The 12,275-nt window shown below is 39.8% G+C and overlaps 2 protein-coding genes across 2 annotated transcripts; both read right to left on the bottom strand.

Moving 5' to 3' along the window:
- Window positions 1-4,607: 4,607 nt before the first annotated feature.
- Window positions 4,608-6,450, bottom strand: ColSpa_00032 (MFS siderochrome iron transporter 1; the record flags this gene model as incomplete). Its single annotated transcript, XM_049266244.1, has 5 exons — window positions 4,608-4,874; window positions 4,949-5,168; window positions 5,222-5,654; window positions 5,709-6,189; window positions 6,295-6,450. 5 exons carry the CDS (start codon window positions 6,448-6,450, stop codon window positions 4,608-4,610), a joined length of 1,557 nt encoding a protein of 518 aa, XP_049122201.1.
- A 4,116-nt stretch (window positions 6,451-10,566) lies between these two features.
- ColSpa_00031 (uncharacterized protein) lies at window positions 10,567-10,788 on the bottom strand (the record flags this gene model as incomplete). The annotated part of the gene is made up of 1 exon (XM_049266243.1): window positions 10,567-10,788. One exon carries the CDS (start codon window positions 10,786-10,788, stop codon window positions 10,567-10,569), a length of 222 nt encoding a protein of 73 aa, XP_049122200.1.
- Window positions 10,789-12,275: the final 1,487 nt, after the last annotated feature.

Below are 12,275 nucleotides of genomic sequence, written 5' to 3'. Positions count from 1 at the left end.
AGTATATTTTGTTTAAAAAGACTAAAAGAGAGATATAAAAAGATAATGTTTTAAGGTAAAACTAAGAGGTTATATTAAATACTTAATAGGCTATATTTAAAATATTTATAACTTATATTAAATATAAATTTTTTTATTTTAGTAAATTATAATTATATAAAATATAATGTTTTATAAAAGCTAATTTTATAAAAAAAATAATATAAAAGTAGTAATCTTAGTTAAAGAAATATAAGTAATTATAAATAATATATAATACTTAAATATAACTTATAACTCTAAATTTTATGTTTTAGGTATTATAAAAGAGGTTAATATTACTTTAATCTTATAAAAAAAATACTCTTTATAATAGCCTTTATTATTTACTTTTATATTAAGAATAGTGTTTTTAGATAAAAGAAAATAAAGTAACTATAAAATAAACTATATTTAATAAAGAGAGTAGCTGTTAACCTTTGATCCCTTACCTGAACCAGGAGATATCCTAGATTAAGAGATTAGAACAATAATAACTATTAAGAACTAAGCTATAGTAAATAAAGATGTATTAAAATCTAAGGAAGTTAATTATTTAACTAAAGTAATTAAAAATAAGATTATTATTTATACTAATTTACTTTTAAATAAAAAAAATAAAGTAAAAAAAGAACTAATAATATGTTTAGGATTAGTATTTATAAGCTATATTAACTAAAAGCAAAAATTAAGTAATAGTAATTAGAATAGCCTAAACTATAATACCTTAACCTAGTAAAGCTAACGCTAATAAGGCTTATTACTAAAACTAGTACTAATAGGCCTATTTAATAAAACAAAGAACACTAGCTACCTTTCTATATTCTTATATTTAGAATAAAACTAGAATATATTCTTTAATACCTTTATACTAGATAAGTAGAAAGTACTAGATAAAGAGGCTACTAGATACTAAATAATCTATAGTTATATCTATATATTAATTATCTAAGTAAAGTATACCTAAAAAATACTAATATTATATAATAAGAAATAAATAAAAGAATTATTATTTTTACTAAAGAACTAAAAAGAGCTTCTAAACCTTTTTTAGCTATATTAAGACCTTTTTTTATAAGTAGTAATAACTAAGATTTAGAAGCTTAAGTAGATAAGTACTTGGAAAATAGTAAACTAGAGTAAAGTTACTTAGAAACTAATTCTTTTAAAATAGGTCTTTTTATATAAGATAAACTAGGATAGTTTCCTTAACTATTATAAAACGTAAATCTATATAAAAAGTAATATATAAGAAAAGTATTTTCTTAAATAGATATATATAGTAATACTTATAGTATAAACTTTTTATATTATAATAGCTATTATAACTAAATTTAACCTTAAGATATACTAATTTAATATAGTTAATATATTTCTAAATACTAAGAGAAGACTAAATAAACTACTTATTATATACTTCTTTTTAAATAGCTTTAAGATACTAGATAAAATTATTAAATTATAGTATATACTCTATAGTCTTAGAGATATACTTTTTTTTTAGTATAAAGAACTTTTAAGTACTTTATATTATTTTAGAATAAAGGCTATAAGCAAAAACCTATATTTTTTTTAGACTTTAGATAAAAAGATACTTTTTTTTTTTATATTAATAATATTTTTATATTTTATTATAAATCTTATATAAGAAATATAAAAAGGATTATAAAAGGAATCTAAATAATATATAAGGTAAAAGACTAGGGCCTAGCTAAATAGTATCTAGGTATATAAATCTTATATAACTAGCTAAAGCAAAAGATTTATTTAGTTTATAACTAATATATTAAGTAAATTACTAAAAGATTTAACTTTATTAATTTAAGGATACTAATTACCTTATTACTAATAGTTATACTTAAAAAGAATAACCTTTAAGTAACCTTAGCTAATATAAAGCGTTTCTAGAAAAAGGTTAGATTAATCCTCTATACTATAATAATAATTTAACTTAATGTTATATTTATATATGCTTTACTTTTATGTTTTCTAATAAACCTTTTATATATTTACTAATAGGTAATAGATTAAGTTATTAGATACTTATATTATATTTAGTACTTAGTAATATGCTTTAGTACCTTAAGGGGTATATAGGTACTACTAATTATAAGTAATGCTTTATTTATAGATAATGATAAGATATAAAGATTATTTTAAGGATATATTATTTTACTTTTTAGAGAGCTAATTTAATAAAAGGCTATTTAATAAAATACTATTATAATATTAATAACTAAGGCTAAGTTCTTTAGCTTTAAGTATATTACTAAAAAAACTATTACTTTTAAATGTCTTTTTTAAGATATATAACTTAAGCTTAGTAATATATAAAAGATTAATTATAATAATAATTAAACTATTTATCTTATTATAAGTAAAAGTAATTAAATTTTAATTTACTTATAGTATATTAATATTTAAAATATATAATTCTAATAAGAATATAATAAATATTTATTTAATATTATATATATATTAATAAATAATATACTAATAAATAATCTTATTAAGAACTTTATTAAAGTAAAGTTTAAGTACTTTAGAGTACTTTTTAACTTATAAAATATATAAATAAAGATTATATATACTAAAAAAGAGGTATTAGTAAAAAAAGAATACTTATAGGTTATTTAAAATTGCTATTTATAGCCTATAAGCCTTTACTCTTAGTAAAAGCCTAAGAAAGAAGTTTTTTTAGTGCTATTAACCTCTTAGAAGTACTATATATTAGTTTATAAGGAGCTAGTATATAGGTAAAGATGATGTAGGTATTAACTAACTAATAAGGCTATTAATTATAACCTGAATAGTATTTACCTAACCCTTGTTTATAACAGTAATAGCTATACTAGAGGCAAGACTGCTAAACAAGGTTAGACTAACTAGTGTATTTTTACTAAGTAGTATTACTACTATTTTGCTATACTTTTATATATTATACTAAATATCTCTAAGTTAAAGGGTCTACTTAAATATAATATAGCTTTATAATATATTAGTTACTTAGCTAAAGACCTATAAAAATAATTAGTATTAAATAAATAATTATTATATATAGAAATATATACTTAGAGCTATATTATTATATTTTATAGCTAGGAACTCTTAGGCTAAGTAGTGAAGCTTAGAACCCTTAATAATTATGATATAAGGGGTCTTACTAAGTGTATAGCGTTAGCACTTAAGGGTCTAGTTATTGCTTACTGGTATATACTAACCTGAAGAGTTGCTGTATAGTGTGCTTTGAATGCACTATAGGTACTTAAAGTCTCTTTAGAGGGCAGGCTTTAGGGTCCTAGTGCGCTTTGCCTCCTTCTCCTCCTTCTCCTCCTTGTTTAACTTCCTCTCCTTCCCTATGAACCCTATTATATTTATCACTATTCAATTAGGTTAACACAAAGTTCAGGTCAAATATAAGTAAATACAACATATAGTTATTCTAGGTTATAGCCTAGGCCTATAGGTGCGTGTTAGTGTAGGCCAAGGCGTTAAGGGAGGGAAGTGACTTTGAATTATCTTTATCTTTACTTGTGGTACTTGCAGGGAGGTCGTCTAAGAGAGGAGGCTGTAAGCTATCCTCTTTGTTGTTAACCTCCTTGTTACTATAGCCTCTAGCAAGAAGAGTCTGCTTTTATATGTTAATACTACTTAAGATATAAAGGAGCTAGCTAAAGAATAGACGTATAAAAAGAGGAGGGACTATAGGCTAGTTACTAGGGGATTAAGGGAACTACTACTCTTTTTATTACTTTTATATACTTTATTATACTTTTTAAGTTAAGTTATATATATTATAATAGTATAAGTATATATAATAACCTTTTTATTAAATTTTAGAAGTATTTATTTTTAAATATTAATATTATATAAAGAGTTTATAATATAAATAAATATATATATATATAATAAAAATAATAATATTTTAAATATATAGTTATTATTATTATAAATAAATAAATAAAAAAAGGCTTTTTTATTAAGTTAAAAGAAAATAATATTATTAAAAAAAAATTTAATTTAATAATTAATTAGTTAATTAAAGGCTATTAATTTAATTTAATTATTTAAAAATAATAAAAAAAAAATAGTTTTTTTATTATTAATAACTAAATATAGTATTATATAATTATTTTTTTATATTTATTACTTTAAAAATAAGTATTTATATTTTTATTTATTTTTTTAAAGTAATTTTTTTATATATAGCTATTATTAAATATATAATAGTTAAAATCTATTAATCTATTTAAGGGGGTATATTATAATGCCTTTATGCGTATTACACAGCCTTATGAGATTTGCGCTGGGCCTAGATTAACTATTAGTCTGGTCCCTTTGTGCAGATCTACTATGTAGGATATATATTTATTTGTTTTGGACAAGGTAATCCTGCACGTAGAAATCTAAGCCGTTTTCCTTATGTCTTTTCCACCCTAAGTGGTAACTCTATGACAACTAACATTTATTAACCTAGATAGAAAAATTATGATCTAGCTAGACTCTAATTGACCTGACGTAGTTGAGAAACGATGCAAAACCCAGATAGTCCACCCAATGTATGTGCCTCTTCACTCTACCACACGAGTCTAAGAGCTTCGTCTTCCGTATGGCTCAAAAGGGAACAGTGCCGAAACGCCAGCCATCAGGCCAAAGAGTGCTGCGCATACGTAAAGAGGCACCGCCGTCGACGTGTTGCCAGACGTAGCAACGAATGCAGAAACAATGCCCATTAGGCGGTTGCAAGCCACTGCAATACCGTTGCCCGTGGCGCGATGTGCTGAAGGGAAAACCTCAACTGTGTACGCATACAGCGTACCATAGTAGATGTTGATGCTGCATGCTGATTTTATGGGCTGTTAGTTTCTGGCATTTGCCGATACTCCAGGTTTGGGTAAAGTTACTCACCAATTGCGCAACTCAGGCCTACGTTTTGATCGGCAGTTTTAACCGCAGTGTAGGCGAAAAAGAGCGCCATGGACAGGACCGCGCCGATGACCATCGTGTACTTCCGGCCGACGTGAGGAAGGTTAGCAAGGTAACCAGCGATGATCGGCCCCGGGATTCCAGAGATGTTAGTCAGTGTAAAGTTTCGCCACGTCTCGTAAGGCGTCTCGACGTTGTCCGGAACTCTCGACGCAAGGTAAGAGCTGATTTCTATCAGTTGCCATTGCCCCGTTCATGATTCTGGTTGTGTACTTACGGTAAGAACACGTAGAAAAGGGGATACGCCAGACCGATCAGTGTCCATGACATCCAAACCATTGCGGTACTAAGAGCCATCTTCCTGGTCACGAAAAGACCCTTGACATGGTCGACCAGCTCGTTCAGCACGAACTTGACTGTGTGTCTGTCTTGCCCTGCGTTCTTCATCTCACCGCATGCCGCGAGCTTTTCTTCCGTAAGCGAGCACTCTCTTCCATACTTTTGCGCTATCTGCTGATAGTTCCGCACGAGATCAGCATCTCGGCCGACACTGAGGAGGTATTTCGGCGTCTCCTTCAACCGCATGATCGTCACTCGCGCGACGGAGGTGACAAAGACTAAAGCGCCGGCCGTGAACGAGACGTATCTCCAACCGGCGTTGTTCGACCAGTTGCAATTTTGTCCTTCGGTGCAGTTCCATCGGGTTTGGGCTATGTCATTATTAGTATCTCACCGGCAAGCGATTGTTGAAAGATGTGTTCTACTCAAGAATCCCCAGGCAATGAATCCTGTCAATGCTTGTCCGAAGCCCCACCAAAGCGCGAGAGCTGTTACCGTCCACTGCTTGCTGCTGGGCAGAAATTCAAGAAAGACCGTCGGGTCGAGCACCAAGTTGCCACCGGCGCCGAATCCTGAGAGCGCGATGAAGAAACTCCACGATACGATATTGGGGCTTGCACCCGACACGATTGTCGCGAGGGAGGTGATCAATAGCGTTACATTGAACGCGATCCTCCTCCCAATGATATCGGCACCGAACCCCCAAAAGATTGCACCGACCAGTAGTCCGACGTACAGCGAGACAGTACCCGCATTGCGATATGTCGAGGACGTCGCTAGCTCCAGGAAAGCTCCTGTATTGGTGACGGACTGGACGAGCGCAATGAGGGAATCGACGGCGTAGCCGAAGCCGTTCAAGACGAAGAGCTTCCAGTGAAATGGCGTCCAGCCGATTTGGTCATTGGCCTTCAATATGTTAGCCCCATTTTTCTTCGTGTCAATAGAGCACACATGAGCGGAGAGGCGCCCGCCATTTTGTGTTCGAGCAACGCTCCCAGAGTTTTCTCATACGTCATTGACGAGGTGCATTTTCCTCGCCAGCACGGGGTCCTCGCCCTCATTTTCCAAGATGTCCTTGGCCGAGCTGATGGAGCTGTCTTCGATGTCGGACACCGGCACCAGCCCGTCGATGTCGACCGGTTTCTTCTGCGTCGTCGGGTCCAACATGGTCGGGTCTGGTTTTTGATGCATTGTATGCAAGTTGATGTTTGAGGAAGAGGAGATGAGATTGCAGCTCGTGTGCCGTACTTGTAGGAAGAACAACTCAGATGAAAGGTCCGAGTAATCCCTCTGTGAACTGTGGGGGGCGAAGATAATGTACCTCAATTAATGTCGCATTCGAGCAGGCATTGGCGCACACGTGCCCACTATCGTACATGTTGGTTTTCGTCACTGATGCTATCTCTTTTGTCCTCTGCTGGGCAGTCTGTCTTAGCCGTCCATAGCGCGATGAAGCTGCATACCAACCACATAGGTTGCCTGTGGTTTCTGGTTCCCGTCCGCCACAGGCTTTACAGCGTTTAATCTCTCCAACTATTATGGAACCAGACACCCAAAAGCCCCACACAAGATACAGGGGAAACGTCTAAATTGCCCTGGAAGTAAGCGGTATCGACGTGGTCTCATTGGACGTTAGATGGGCGAGGCACCGCCAACACCACTTCCGATGAAACGTTTCCGTAATCTGCTTGGACCGAGAATGTTTGCTCACCAATGACGTGCACCCAAGAACAGCCCACGTGCAAGGGGCCAATTTGCGTGAATCGGGGTGGGGATCGGCGGGTGAGTTTGTCGACCGCATTAACGCTCTGGGCGCCGCGCCGCTGCTTGCCAGTCAAACGTACACTACTCGGGACAGGAAAATCCACGGGCCGAATAGATAAGGTTTGAAAATGGATTTAGCGGTGGTGAAGAATCATGTGATTTAGAACGGCTTTCCGGTGCTAGTCCGAGCATTTTTTAAATGTTCGGACGGGCCGATGAGGGTAGGGTTTCGAGCCATAATTCCGGCCTCGGGCCTCGGCTTCCTGTCTCCACTTTTGGTACGGCGCTCCGAATGAAGTCCATCCCGTTCCGTCTCAGATCACTCTAAGTACTTCCGGAATTACCGATGAAGCGCCAGCCGCACCACGAGCAGTAGTTAGCAATCTCCCAACCTAAGTTCAGTTGAATTTTGATGAATGAGGGACTTGTTTAAGCTCTAGCACACGCCATCTTCGTCACCTAGCAGCGTCAAAACGTTGTTTAAACGGCCCAAGTTTGGAGGATGACCAGTCTCAGCGACACAGAAATCTTTCGAACAATTTTTCGCATTCGCACATTCCAGCCTTTTTGTCTTTTGAGAATATCGCTTTTCTCACCTCTAGAGTTTGGTACGTGTGGAGAAATTTTCTAGATGATCCATGAGATTGCAATCTTTGGGGGTTTAGATAAGTATTTGTACGTTCATTAATGTCCTATCTAGTTCTCACAAAACTAAAAGAGGTAGTGTACACAACAATTTCAAATCGTCAATGTCTTGGTTCCGCATCCTATGACACGTCGTCTCGTGACTGCGTTTAGCGCGTCGACCTCGGTTTATCCTGACGGGTACGTAACATCTTATGGCAGTTAGTCACTTGAAGGTGCGAAACACCTTTCATTGAATATGATTAAATTTTTTTTATCTATCGTGAGAAGTCACTCACGGTCATTGATGGTCTCAGACTCGGAGATCGAGCACACTACTTCGACACTGCCGTGCCACGATCCAAATAGGCTGACCCAACAATTCCGTGTCGACGTGTGCTACGCTTCTATCTGATGAGTGTTGGACTAATTTGGACTTTGTGCTTTGAAAAAAAATCGCGCATCAAACATGATTTTTTTGCAGCCGCTGGCTAATGTAGTTAACGTGGCTTGCGTGACGGGGCTTCCGTAACGAAGTTGCTGAGATGTCTCCGCATGCGTCACTGTCTTTGTATCAGCGATTAACGTATGGAAATGGCCGTTGCGACCAAGTCCTAGTACGTGATAAGTCCCAATGGCTAATGAGTTCCTACTTTAAAGACGGCATCCCTCGGGCGACTGTGCTTAGTGTGCGGAGAGGCGTTTGCAGGAATGGCCAAATCCTTTACAACGAGTATTATATCTTATCTTAGACTTCTTCACTAAATAGGGTTAGTGGTAAATGTCCGTTAAAAATAAAGTGTGAAGAGCACAGAACATGGTCTGGTCTTTTCGCCGAAAGAAGGTGTCTCTTGCGTCTACGAAATCGATCGGTTGACTAGGTACAGAGTGTCAGGAGACCAAAGCATTTTCGTAGCCTACGATGGAAAGTATCATGATCTCGCATGCAGCTAATACCACCCTCCCTTTCTTTTAGTCAATAGAACAAGGGCACAACAATGAGCGTACTACCGACTGAAGACTGCGTAGGGTCCACCTATTCCATCACCTTACTTAACACGAGGGTTGCGGGCACGGGAAGCGGCCACCAACACAGATAGCATCAAACCTTCTTTCAATCAACCCAAGAATCGGATACTTCCCAAGCTTGAAAACGCTTTGTGTGTTTCATTTTCATTTCCTAAGCGAAAGGTGCTGCCGCACCGCGCCATAATGTCTTAGTGTTGGTGGTCGCGATCAATGCCACCGGGGATTCGGACACCATGCGGGCAATGCCGGAGGGAAACATCAATGCCAGGATCTAGGCAGCCAGGCAACAGGGCCAGCGATGGTCAGATCCCAATTGTTAAAATCTCAAATGAAGGACGACCTTCCCGGGCTTATTCGGATGAGTAAGACAGCCTGCAGAGACAGCCCCCAACGTCCATGGCTACATATAGTATTGGTCTGTTGTTGTCGGCCTGGCGCTGCACGTAATCTTGCTGCAGACCGCCGTCACAAGAGCGCAAGACAGATGCAGCATCAGGCCACACCGAAATGAAAGCAATGCAACCACAGCACTGATTCAATTTTCGCTGTCCCAACGGGGCTTAGGTAAAGCTCGTGCGCTTTTCGGGGACTGGCGGCATGCGGAGACGGACGGAGTCGACCCAAGTGCCCTGACAGAGAAGAATCTGGCAGGAACCCTGCCTCTACCTATTGGTGGGCTGGGTCAAGGCTGTCTGGACCAATTCTGCCATCCGATGGTGCGGAATTTGAAGGGGGCGCTAGGACGCATGAAGACCAAAGCATTTTGGGTTCGAGCGGAATCGCAAGCGCGCGAGCCAACCTCCAGGGTTGGGTTTAGGCCGAACTCAAGCAAACGCCCTTGGAGGCAGGAAAGCCACAAGAGATTTGCCGAGACAGAGACGCAGACCCCGTTGTGAGCCGTTGAGCAGGGGCTTTGCATCGAGTCAACAGTTATCGATGATCAACGGGTCCATGAAGAGTCGTCTGGATCGAGTCAACGATTCACAAAGATATCCAAATCATTTGGAAAAACAGGAAATCGCGCCTTCTTCGACACTAAACAAGAAGTCAGCTCGACCTTCAACTGGAAAACAAAGCTTTTCATTAAAATACCCATTTCCGCGGTACGAAAGCGAGCTGTGACTGGCGCTTGGCTCCATGGGTCTCCCCATGCATCCCCATGCGGGGAAGTGGGATCTCGACGTCCTGCTTAGAGACCCCGACAGCCCGAGAAGAACTCGTCACAACAGACCGGGCTCCCTTGGCCCTCTTCCCTTGTTGGCTGTTGGGAGGGAGCTTCTTACCGTTCCCCCGGACGATCGCGCGAATCATACATCAGCGTAGACCACAGTCCCGGATCATCAATGACCTTTTTCAAAACTTAGCTGCATGCAGCTCGGCAACCATCATCTTTCAAAAATGCCCATTGCCCGCCCTTCTTTTGCCCGTCTTTCGCGTACTCCTCGCCTCTACTAGTGCTCCCTCTTGCGTCTCCCTGCAGTTGCCCGTCGCTTTGCCAGACCATATAACGCGGTGCACGCAAGCGTTTGAAGGAGAGCTACACTAGAATTAAGGCGTCTTGGCGAAGGCTGGGGGCGGTGGCAGCTGACTCAGAATCCCGTCCCTTCGACCCTTTCTCCCTTTCACTCCTCCTTCCGGCTCTTTCAGCGTCCATTCTTGGATCCTGCGCGCCCTTGCTCTTAAAACTGCTGGCGTTGCCCTGTCCATCAGTTCGTCCCATCTGCGGTTTCTTTTTTCCCCACACCCCGCGACGCCAAACCGTTCAAACGCGCAGAATCCACATTGAACGACAAGTTCGAGGTCCTGGGCCGAGCCGTTTTCAGCCAAGGGGCAGCAGCAGCAAGGTGCTTTCAAAGGCCGCCGAGACTATTTGGAGCCAATACCACAAGCAACAGATTCAAAGAACAGTGCCACATTGGAAGAGGGAGGCAGAGCATCAACAACATACAAGACCACCATGTCGACACCAGCATAACGGCCTTCGTTGCCGCCACTGAGCAGCCCAACAACAACAACACCACTATCAACGAACATCATGTCAGCAGACGTAACCTTCGACATCGTCACGGCCAGCATCTGCGCCGCCATTGTTCTCGTTCGCTGCGGATACCGCCTGTTCTGGCGATGTAGAGTTCACGAATCCTGCCACCGGACATGGCACGTAGACGATGCCTACATGGCCTTTGCTCTCATACCGCTAATCGGCCGCACAACTTGCATCTCGGTTTCCTTCATTCTCAACCCAACACACACATACGGACCCGCCACTGACGAGGCAGCGGCTGCGCGCAATCTCACCATTGAGAAGCTTGCCGAGTATTACGTCATCTCACATAAGTTGCTTATCCCGGCGCGGATATTCTATGCTCTGTTGTACGTTGCTTACGTCTGCACTCATCGGGACTCGCTGCGGCGATTCGTCAATTTCGCGCTCCCCTTTATTTATGCCGTGTGCTGACTCACTTTCCGTCTTAGCCTATGGTCTCTAAAGCTCTGCTTGCTCAACTTCTACTCCCGCTTCGTGGATGTTTTTCATTGGGGCAAAGTCGCCACCACTACTCTCTGGTGGTTTATCGTCGTTACTTTCTTCGTTATCCTGATACCCACTCTCGCGGAATGCCGGCCACTTCATTTGTAGGTTGTTCATTTATCTTGCAGGATGTACTTCTCTAATACCTTCACAGGATGTGGTCTCCCGATCTCTCTGGGACCAGTACGTTGAAGTCGAGATGCTCATACGTTACGTTGAAAACTAACTCAATTAATCAGATACCTGCCATCGAGCGCTCGGGAACCTGATTACTATGGCTGTTTTCAACGCCATCACCGATATTGCACTTATCGCTTTCCCATTTCCTATTCTGCGACACGTCAAGCTTGAGGGCAAAGTGTATGTTAATCCTCATGAAGGGGGGTTCAGCCTGAATACTAACGCGCCCACAGAAAGGCGCAACTCATCCTTTTGTTCAGCATCGCAGGCCTCATTGTTGTTATTACTATCTTACGAATACCCATGATACTGAACCAGGCAGTATCGCAGAGATCCCGCTCTATGGTAGGCAGCACCTAAGTGCCACTACAGCAACCGAGGACTAATGATTCGTTAGTGGGCATCTATTGAAATACTCTGCGCTTGTATCGTCGCAAACACAGCATTTTTTTACGCGTTATTGAAGGATTATCAGCGAGGACACGACACTCGTATCGGGGGCTTGAGCTACGCCCAACAACCCGACTATTATTTGCAAGCGATCCCTTCGCCTGACGCGCGCAGGGTTTCTTCCCGGTCCGACACCCTAGAAGTGCCGGATTATTGGTCGCGAGACAGCAGGTCTAGTAGATCTAGCAGTATACCCATGATTCCATGAATACGAATATCATATGGACTGTGAATTGCCGAGCGTCTCAATATACTCCTCTGGTGATACCATTTAAATAATTGTGTCGGCCTTTCACCTAGCTTTCTCCACTCTTGCAGATTTGTTTATGTTGCGTTTCTTAGTGCTGACGCGGATATTAGCAGCAGGATTACCCCTTGCTTATCCGTTCTTCTGCAAACCACCTTCCGCGCGTTG

This window comes from Colletotrichum spaethianum (assembly GCF_022836535.1).
Source record: "Colletotrichum spaethianum MAFF 239500 DNA, contig01, whole genome shotgun sequence".
Lineage (NCBI taxonomy): Eukaryota > Fungi > Ascomycota > Sordariomycetes > Glomerellales > Glomerellaceae > Colletotrichum > Colletotrichum spaethianum.
Note: the sequence above shows the minus strand (reverse complement) of the source record. Positions and strands in the feature narration are given on the sequence as shown.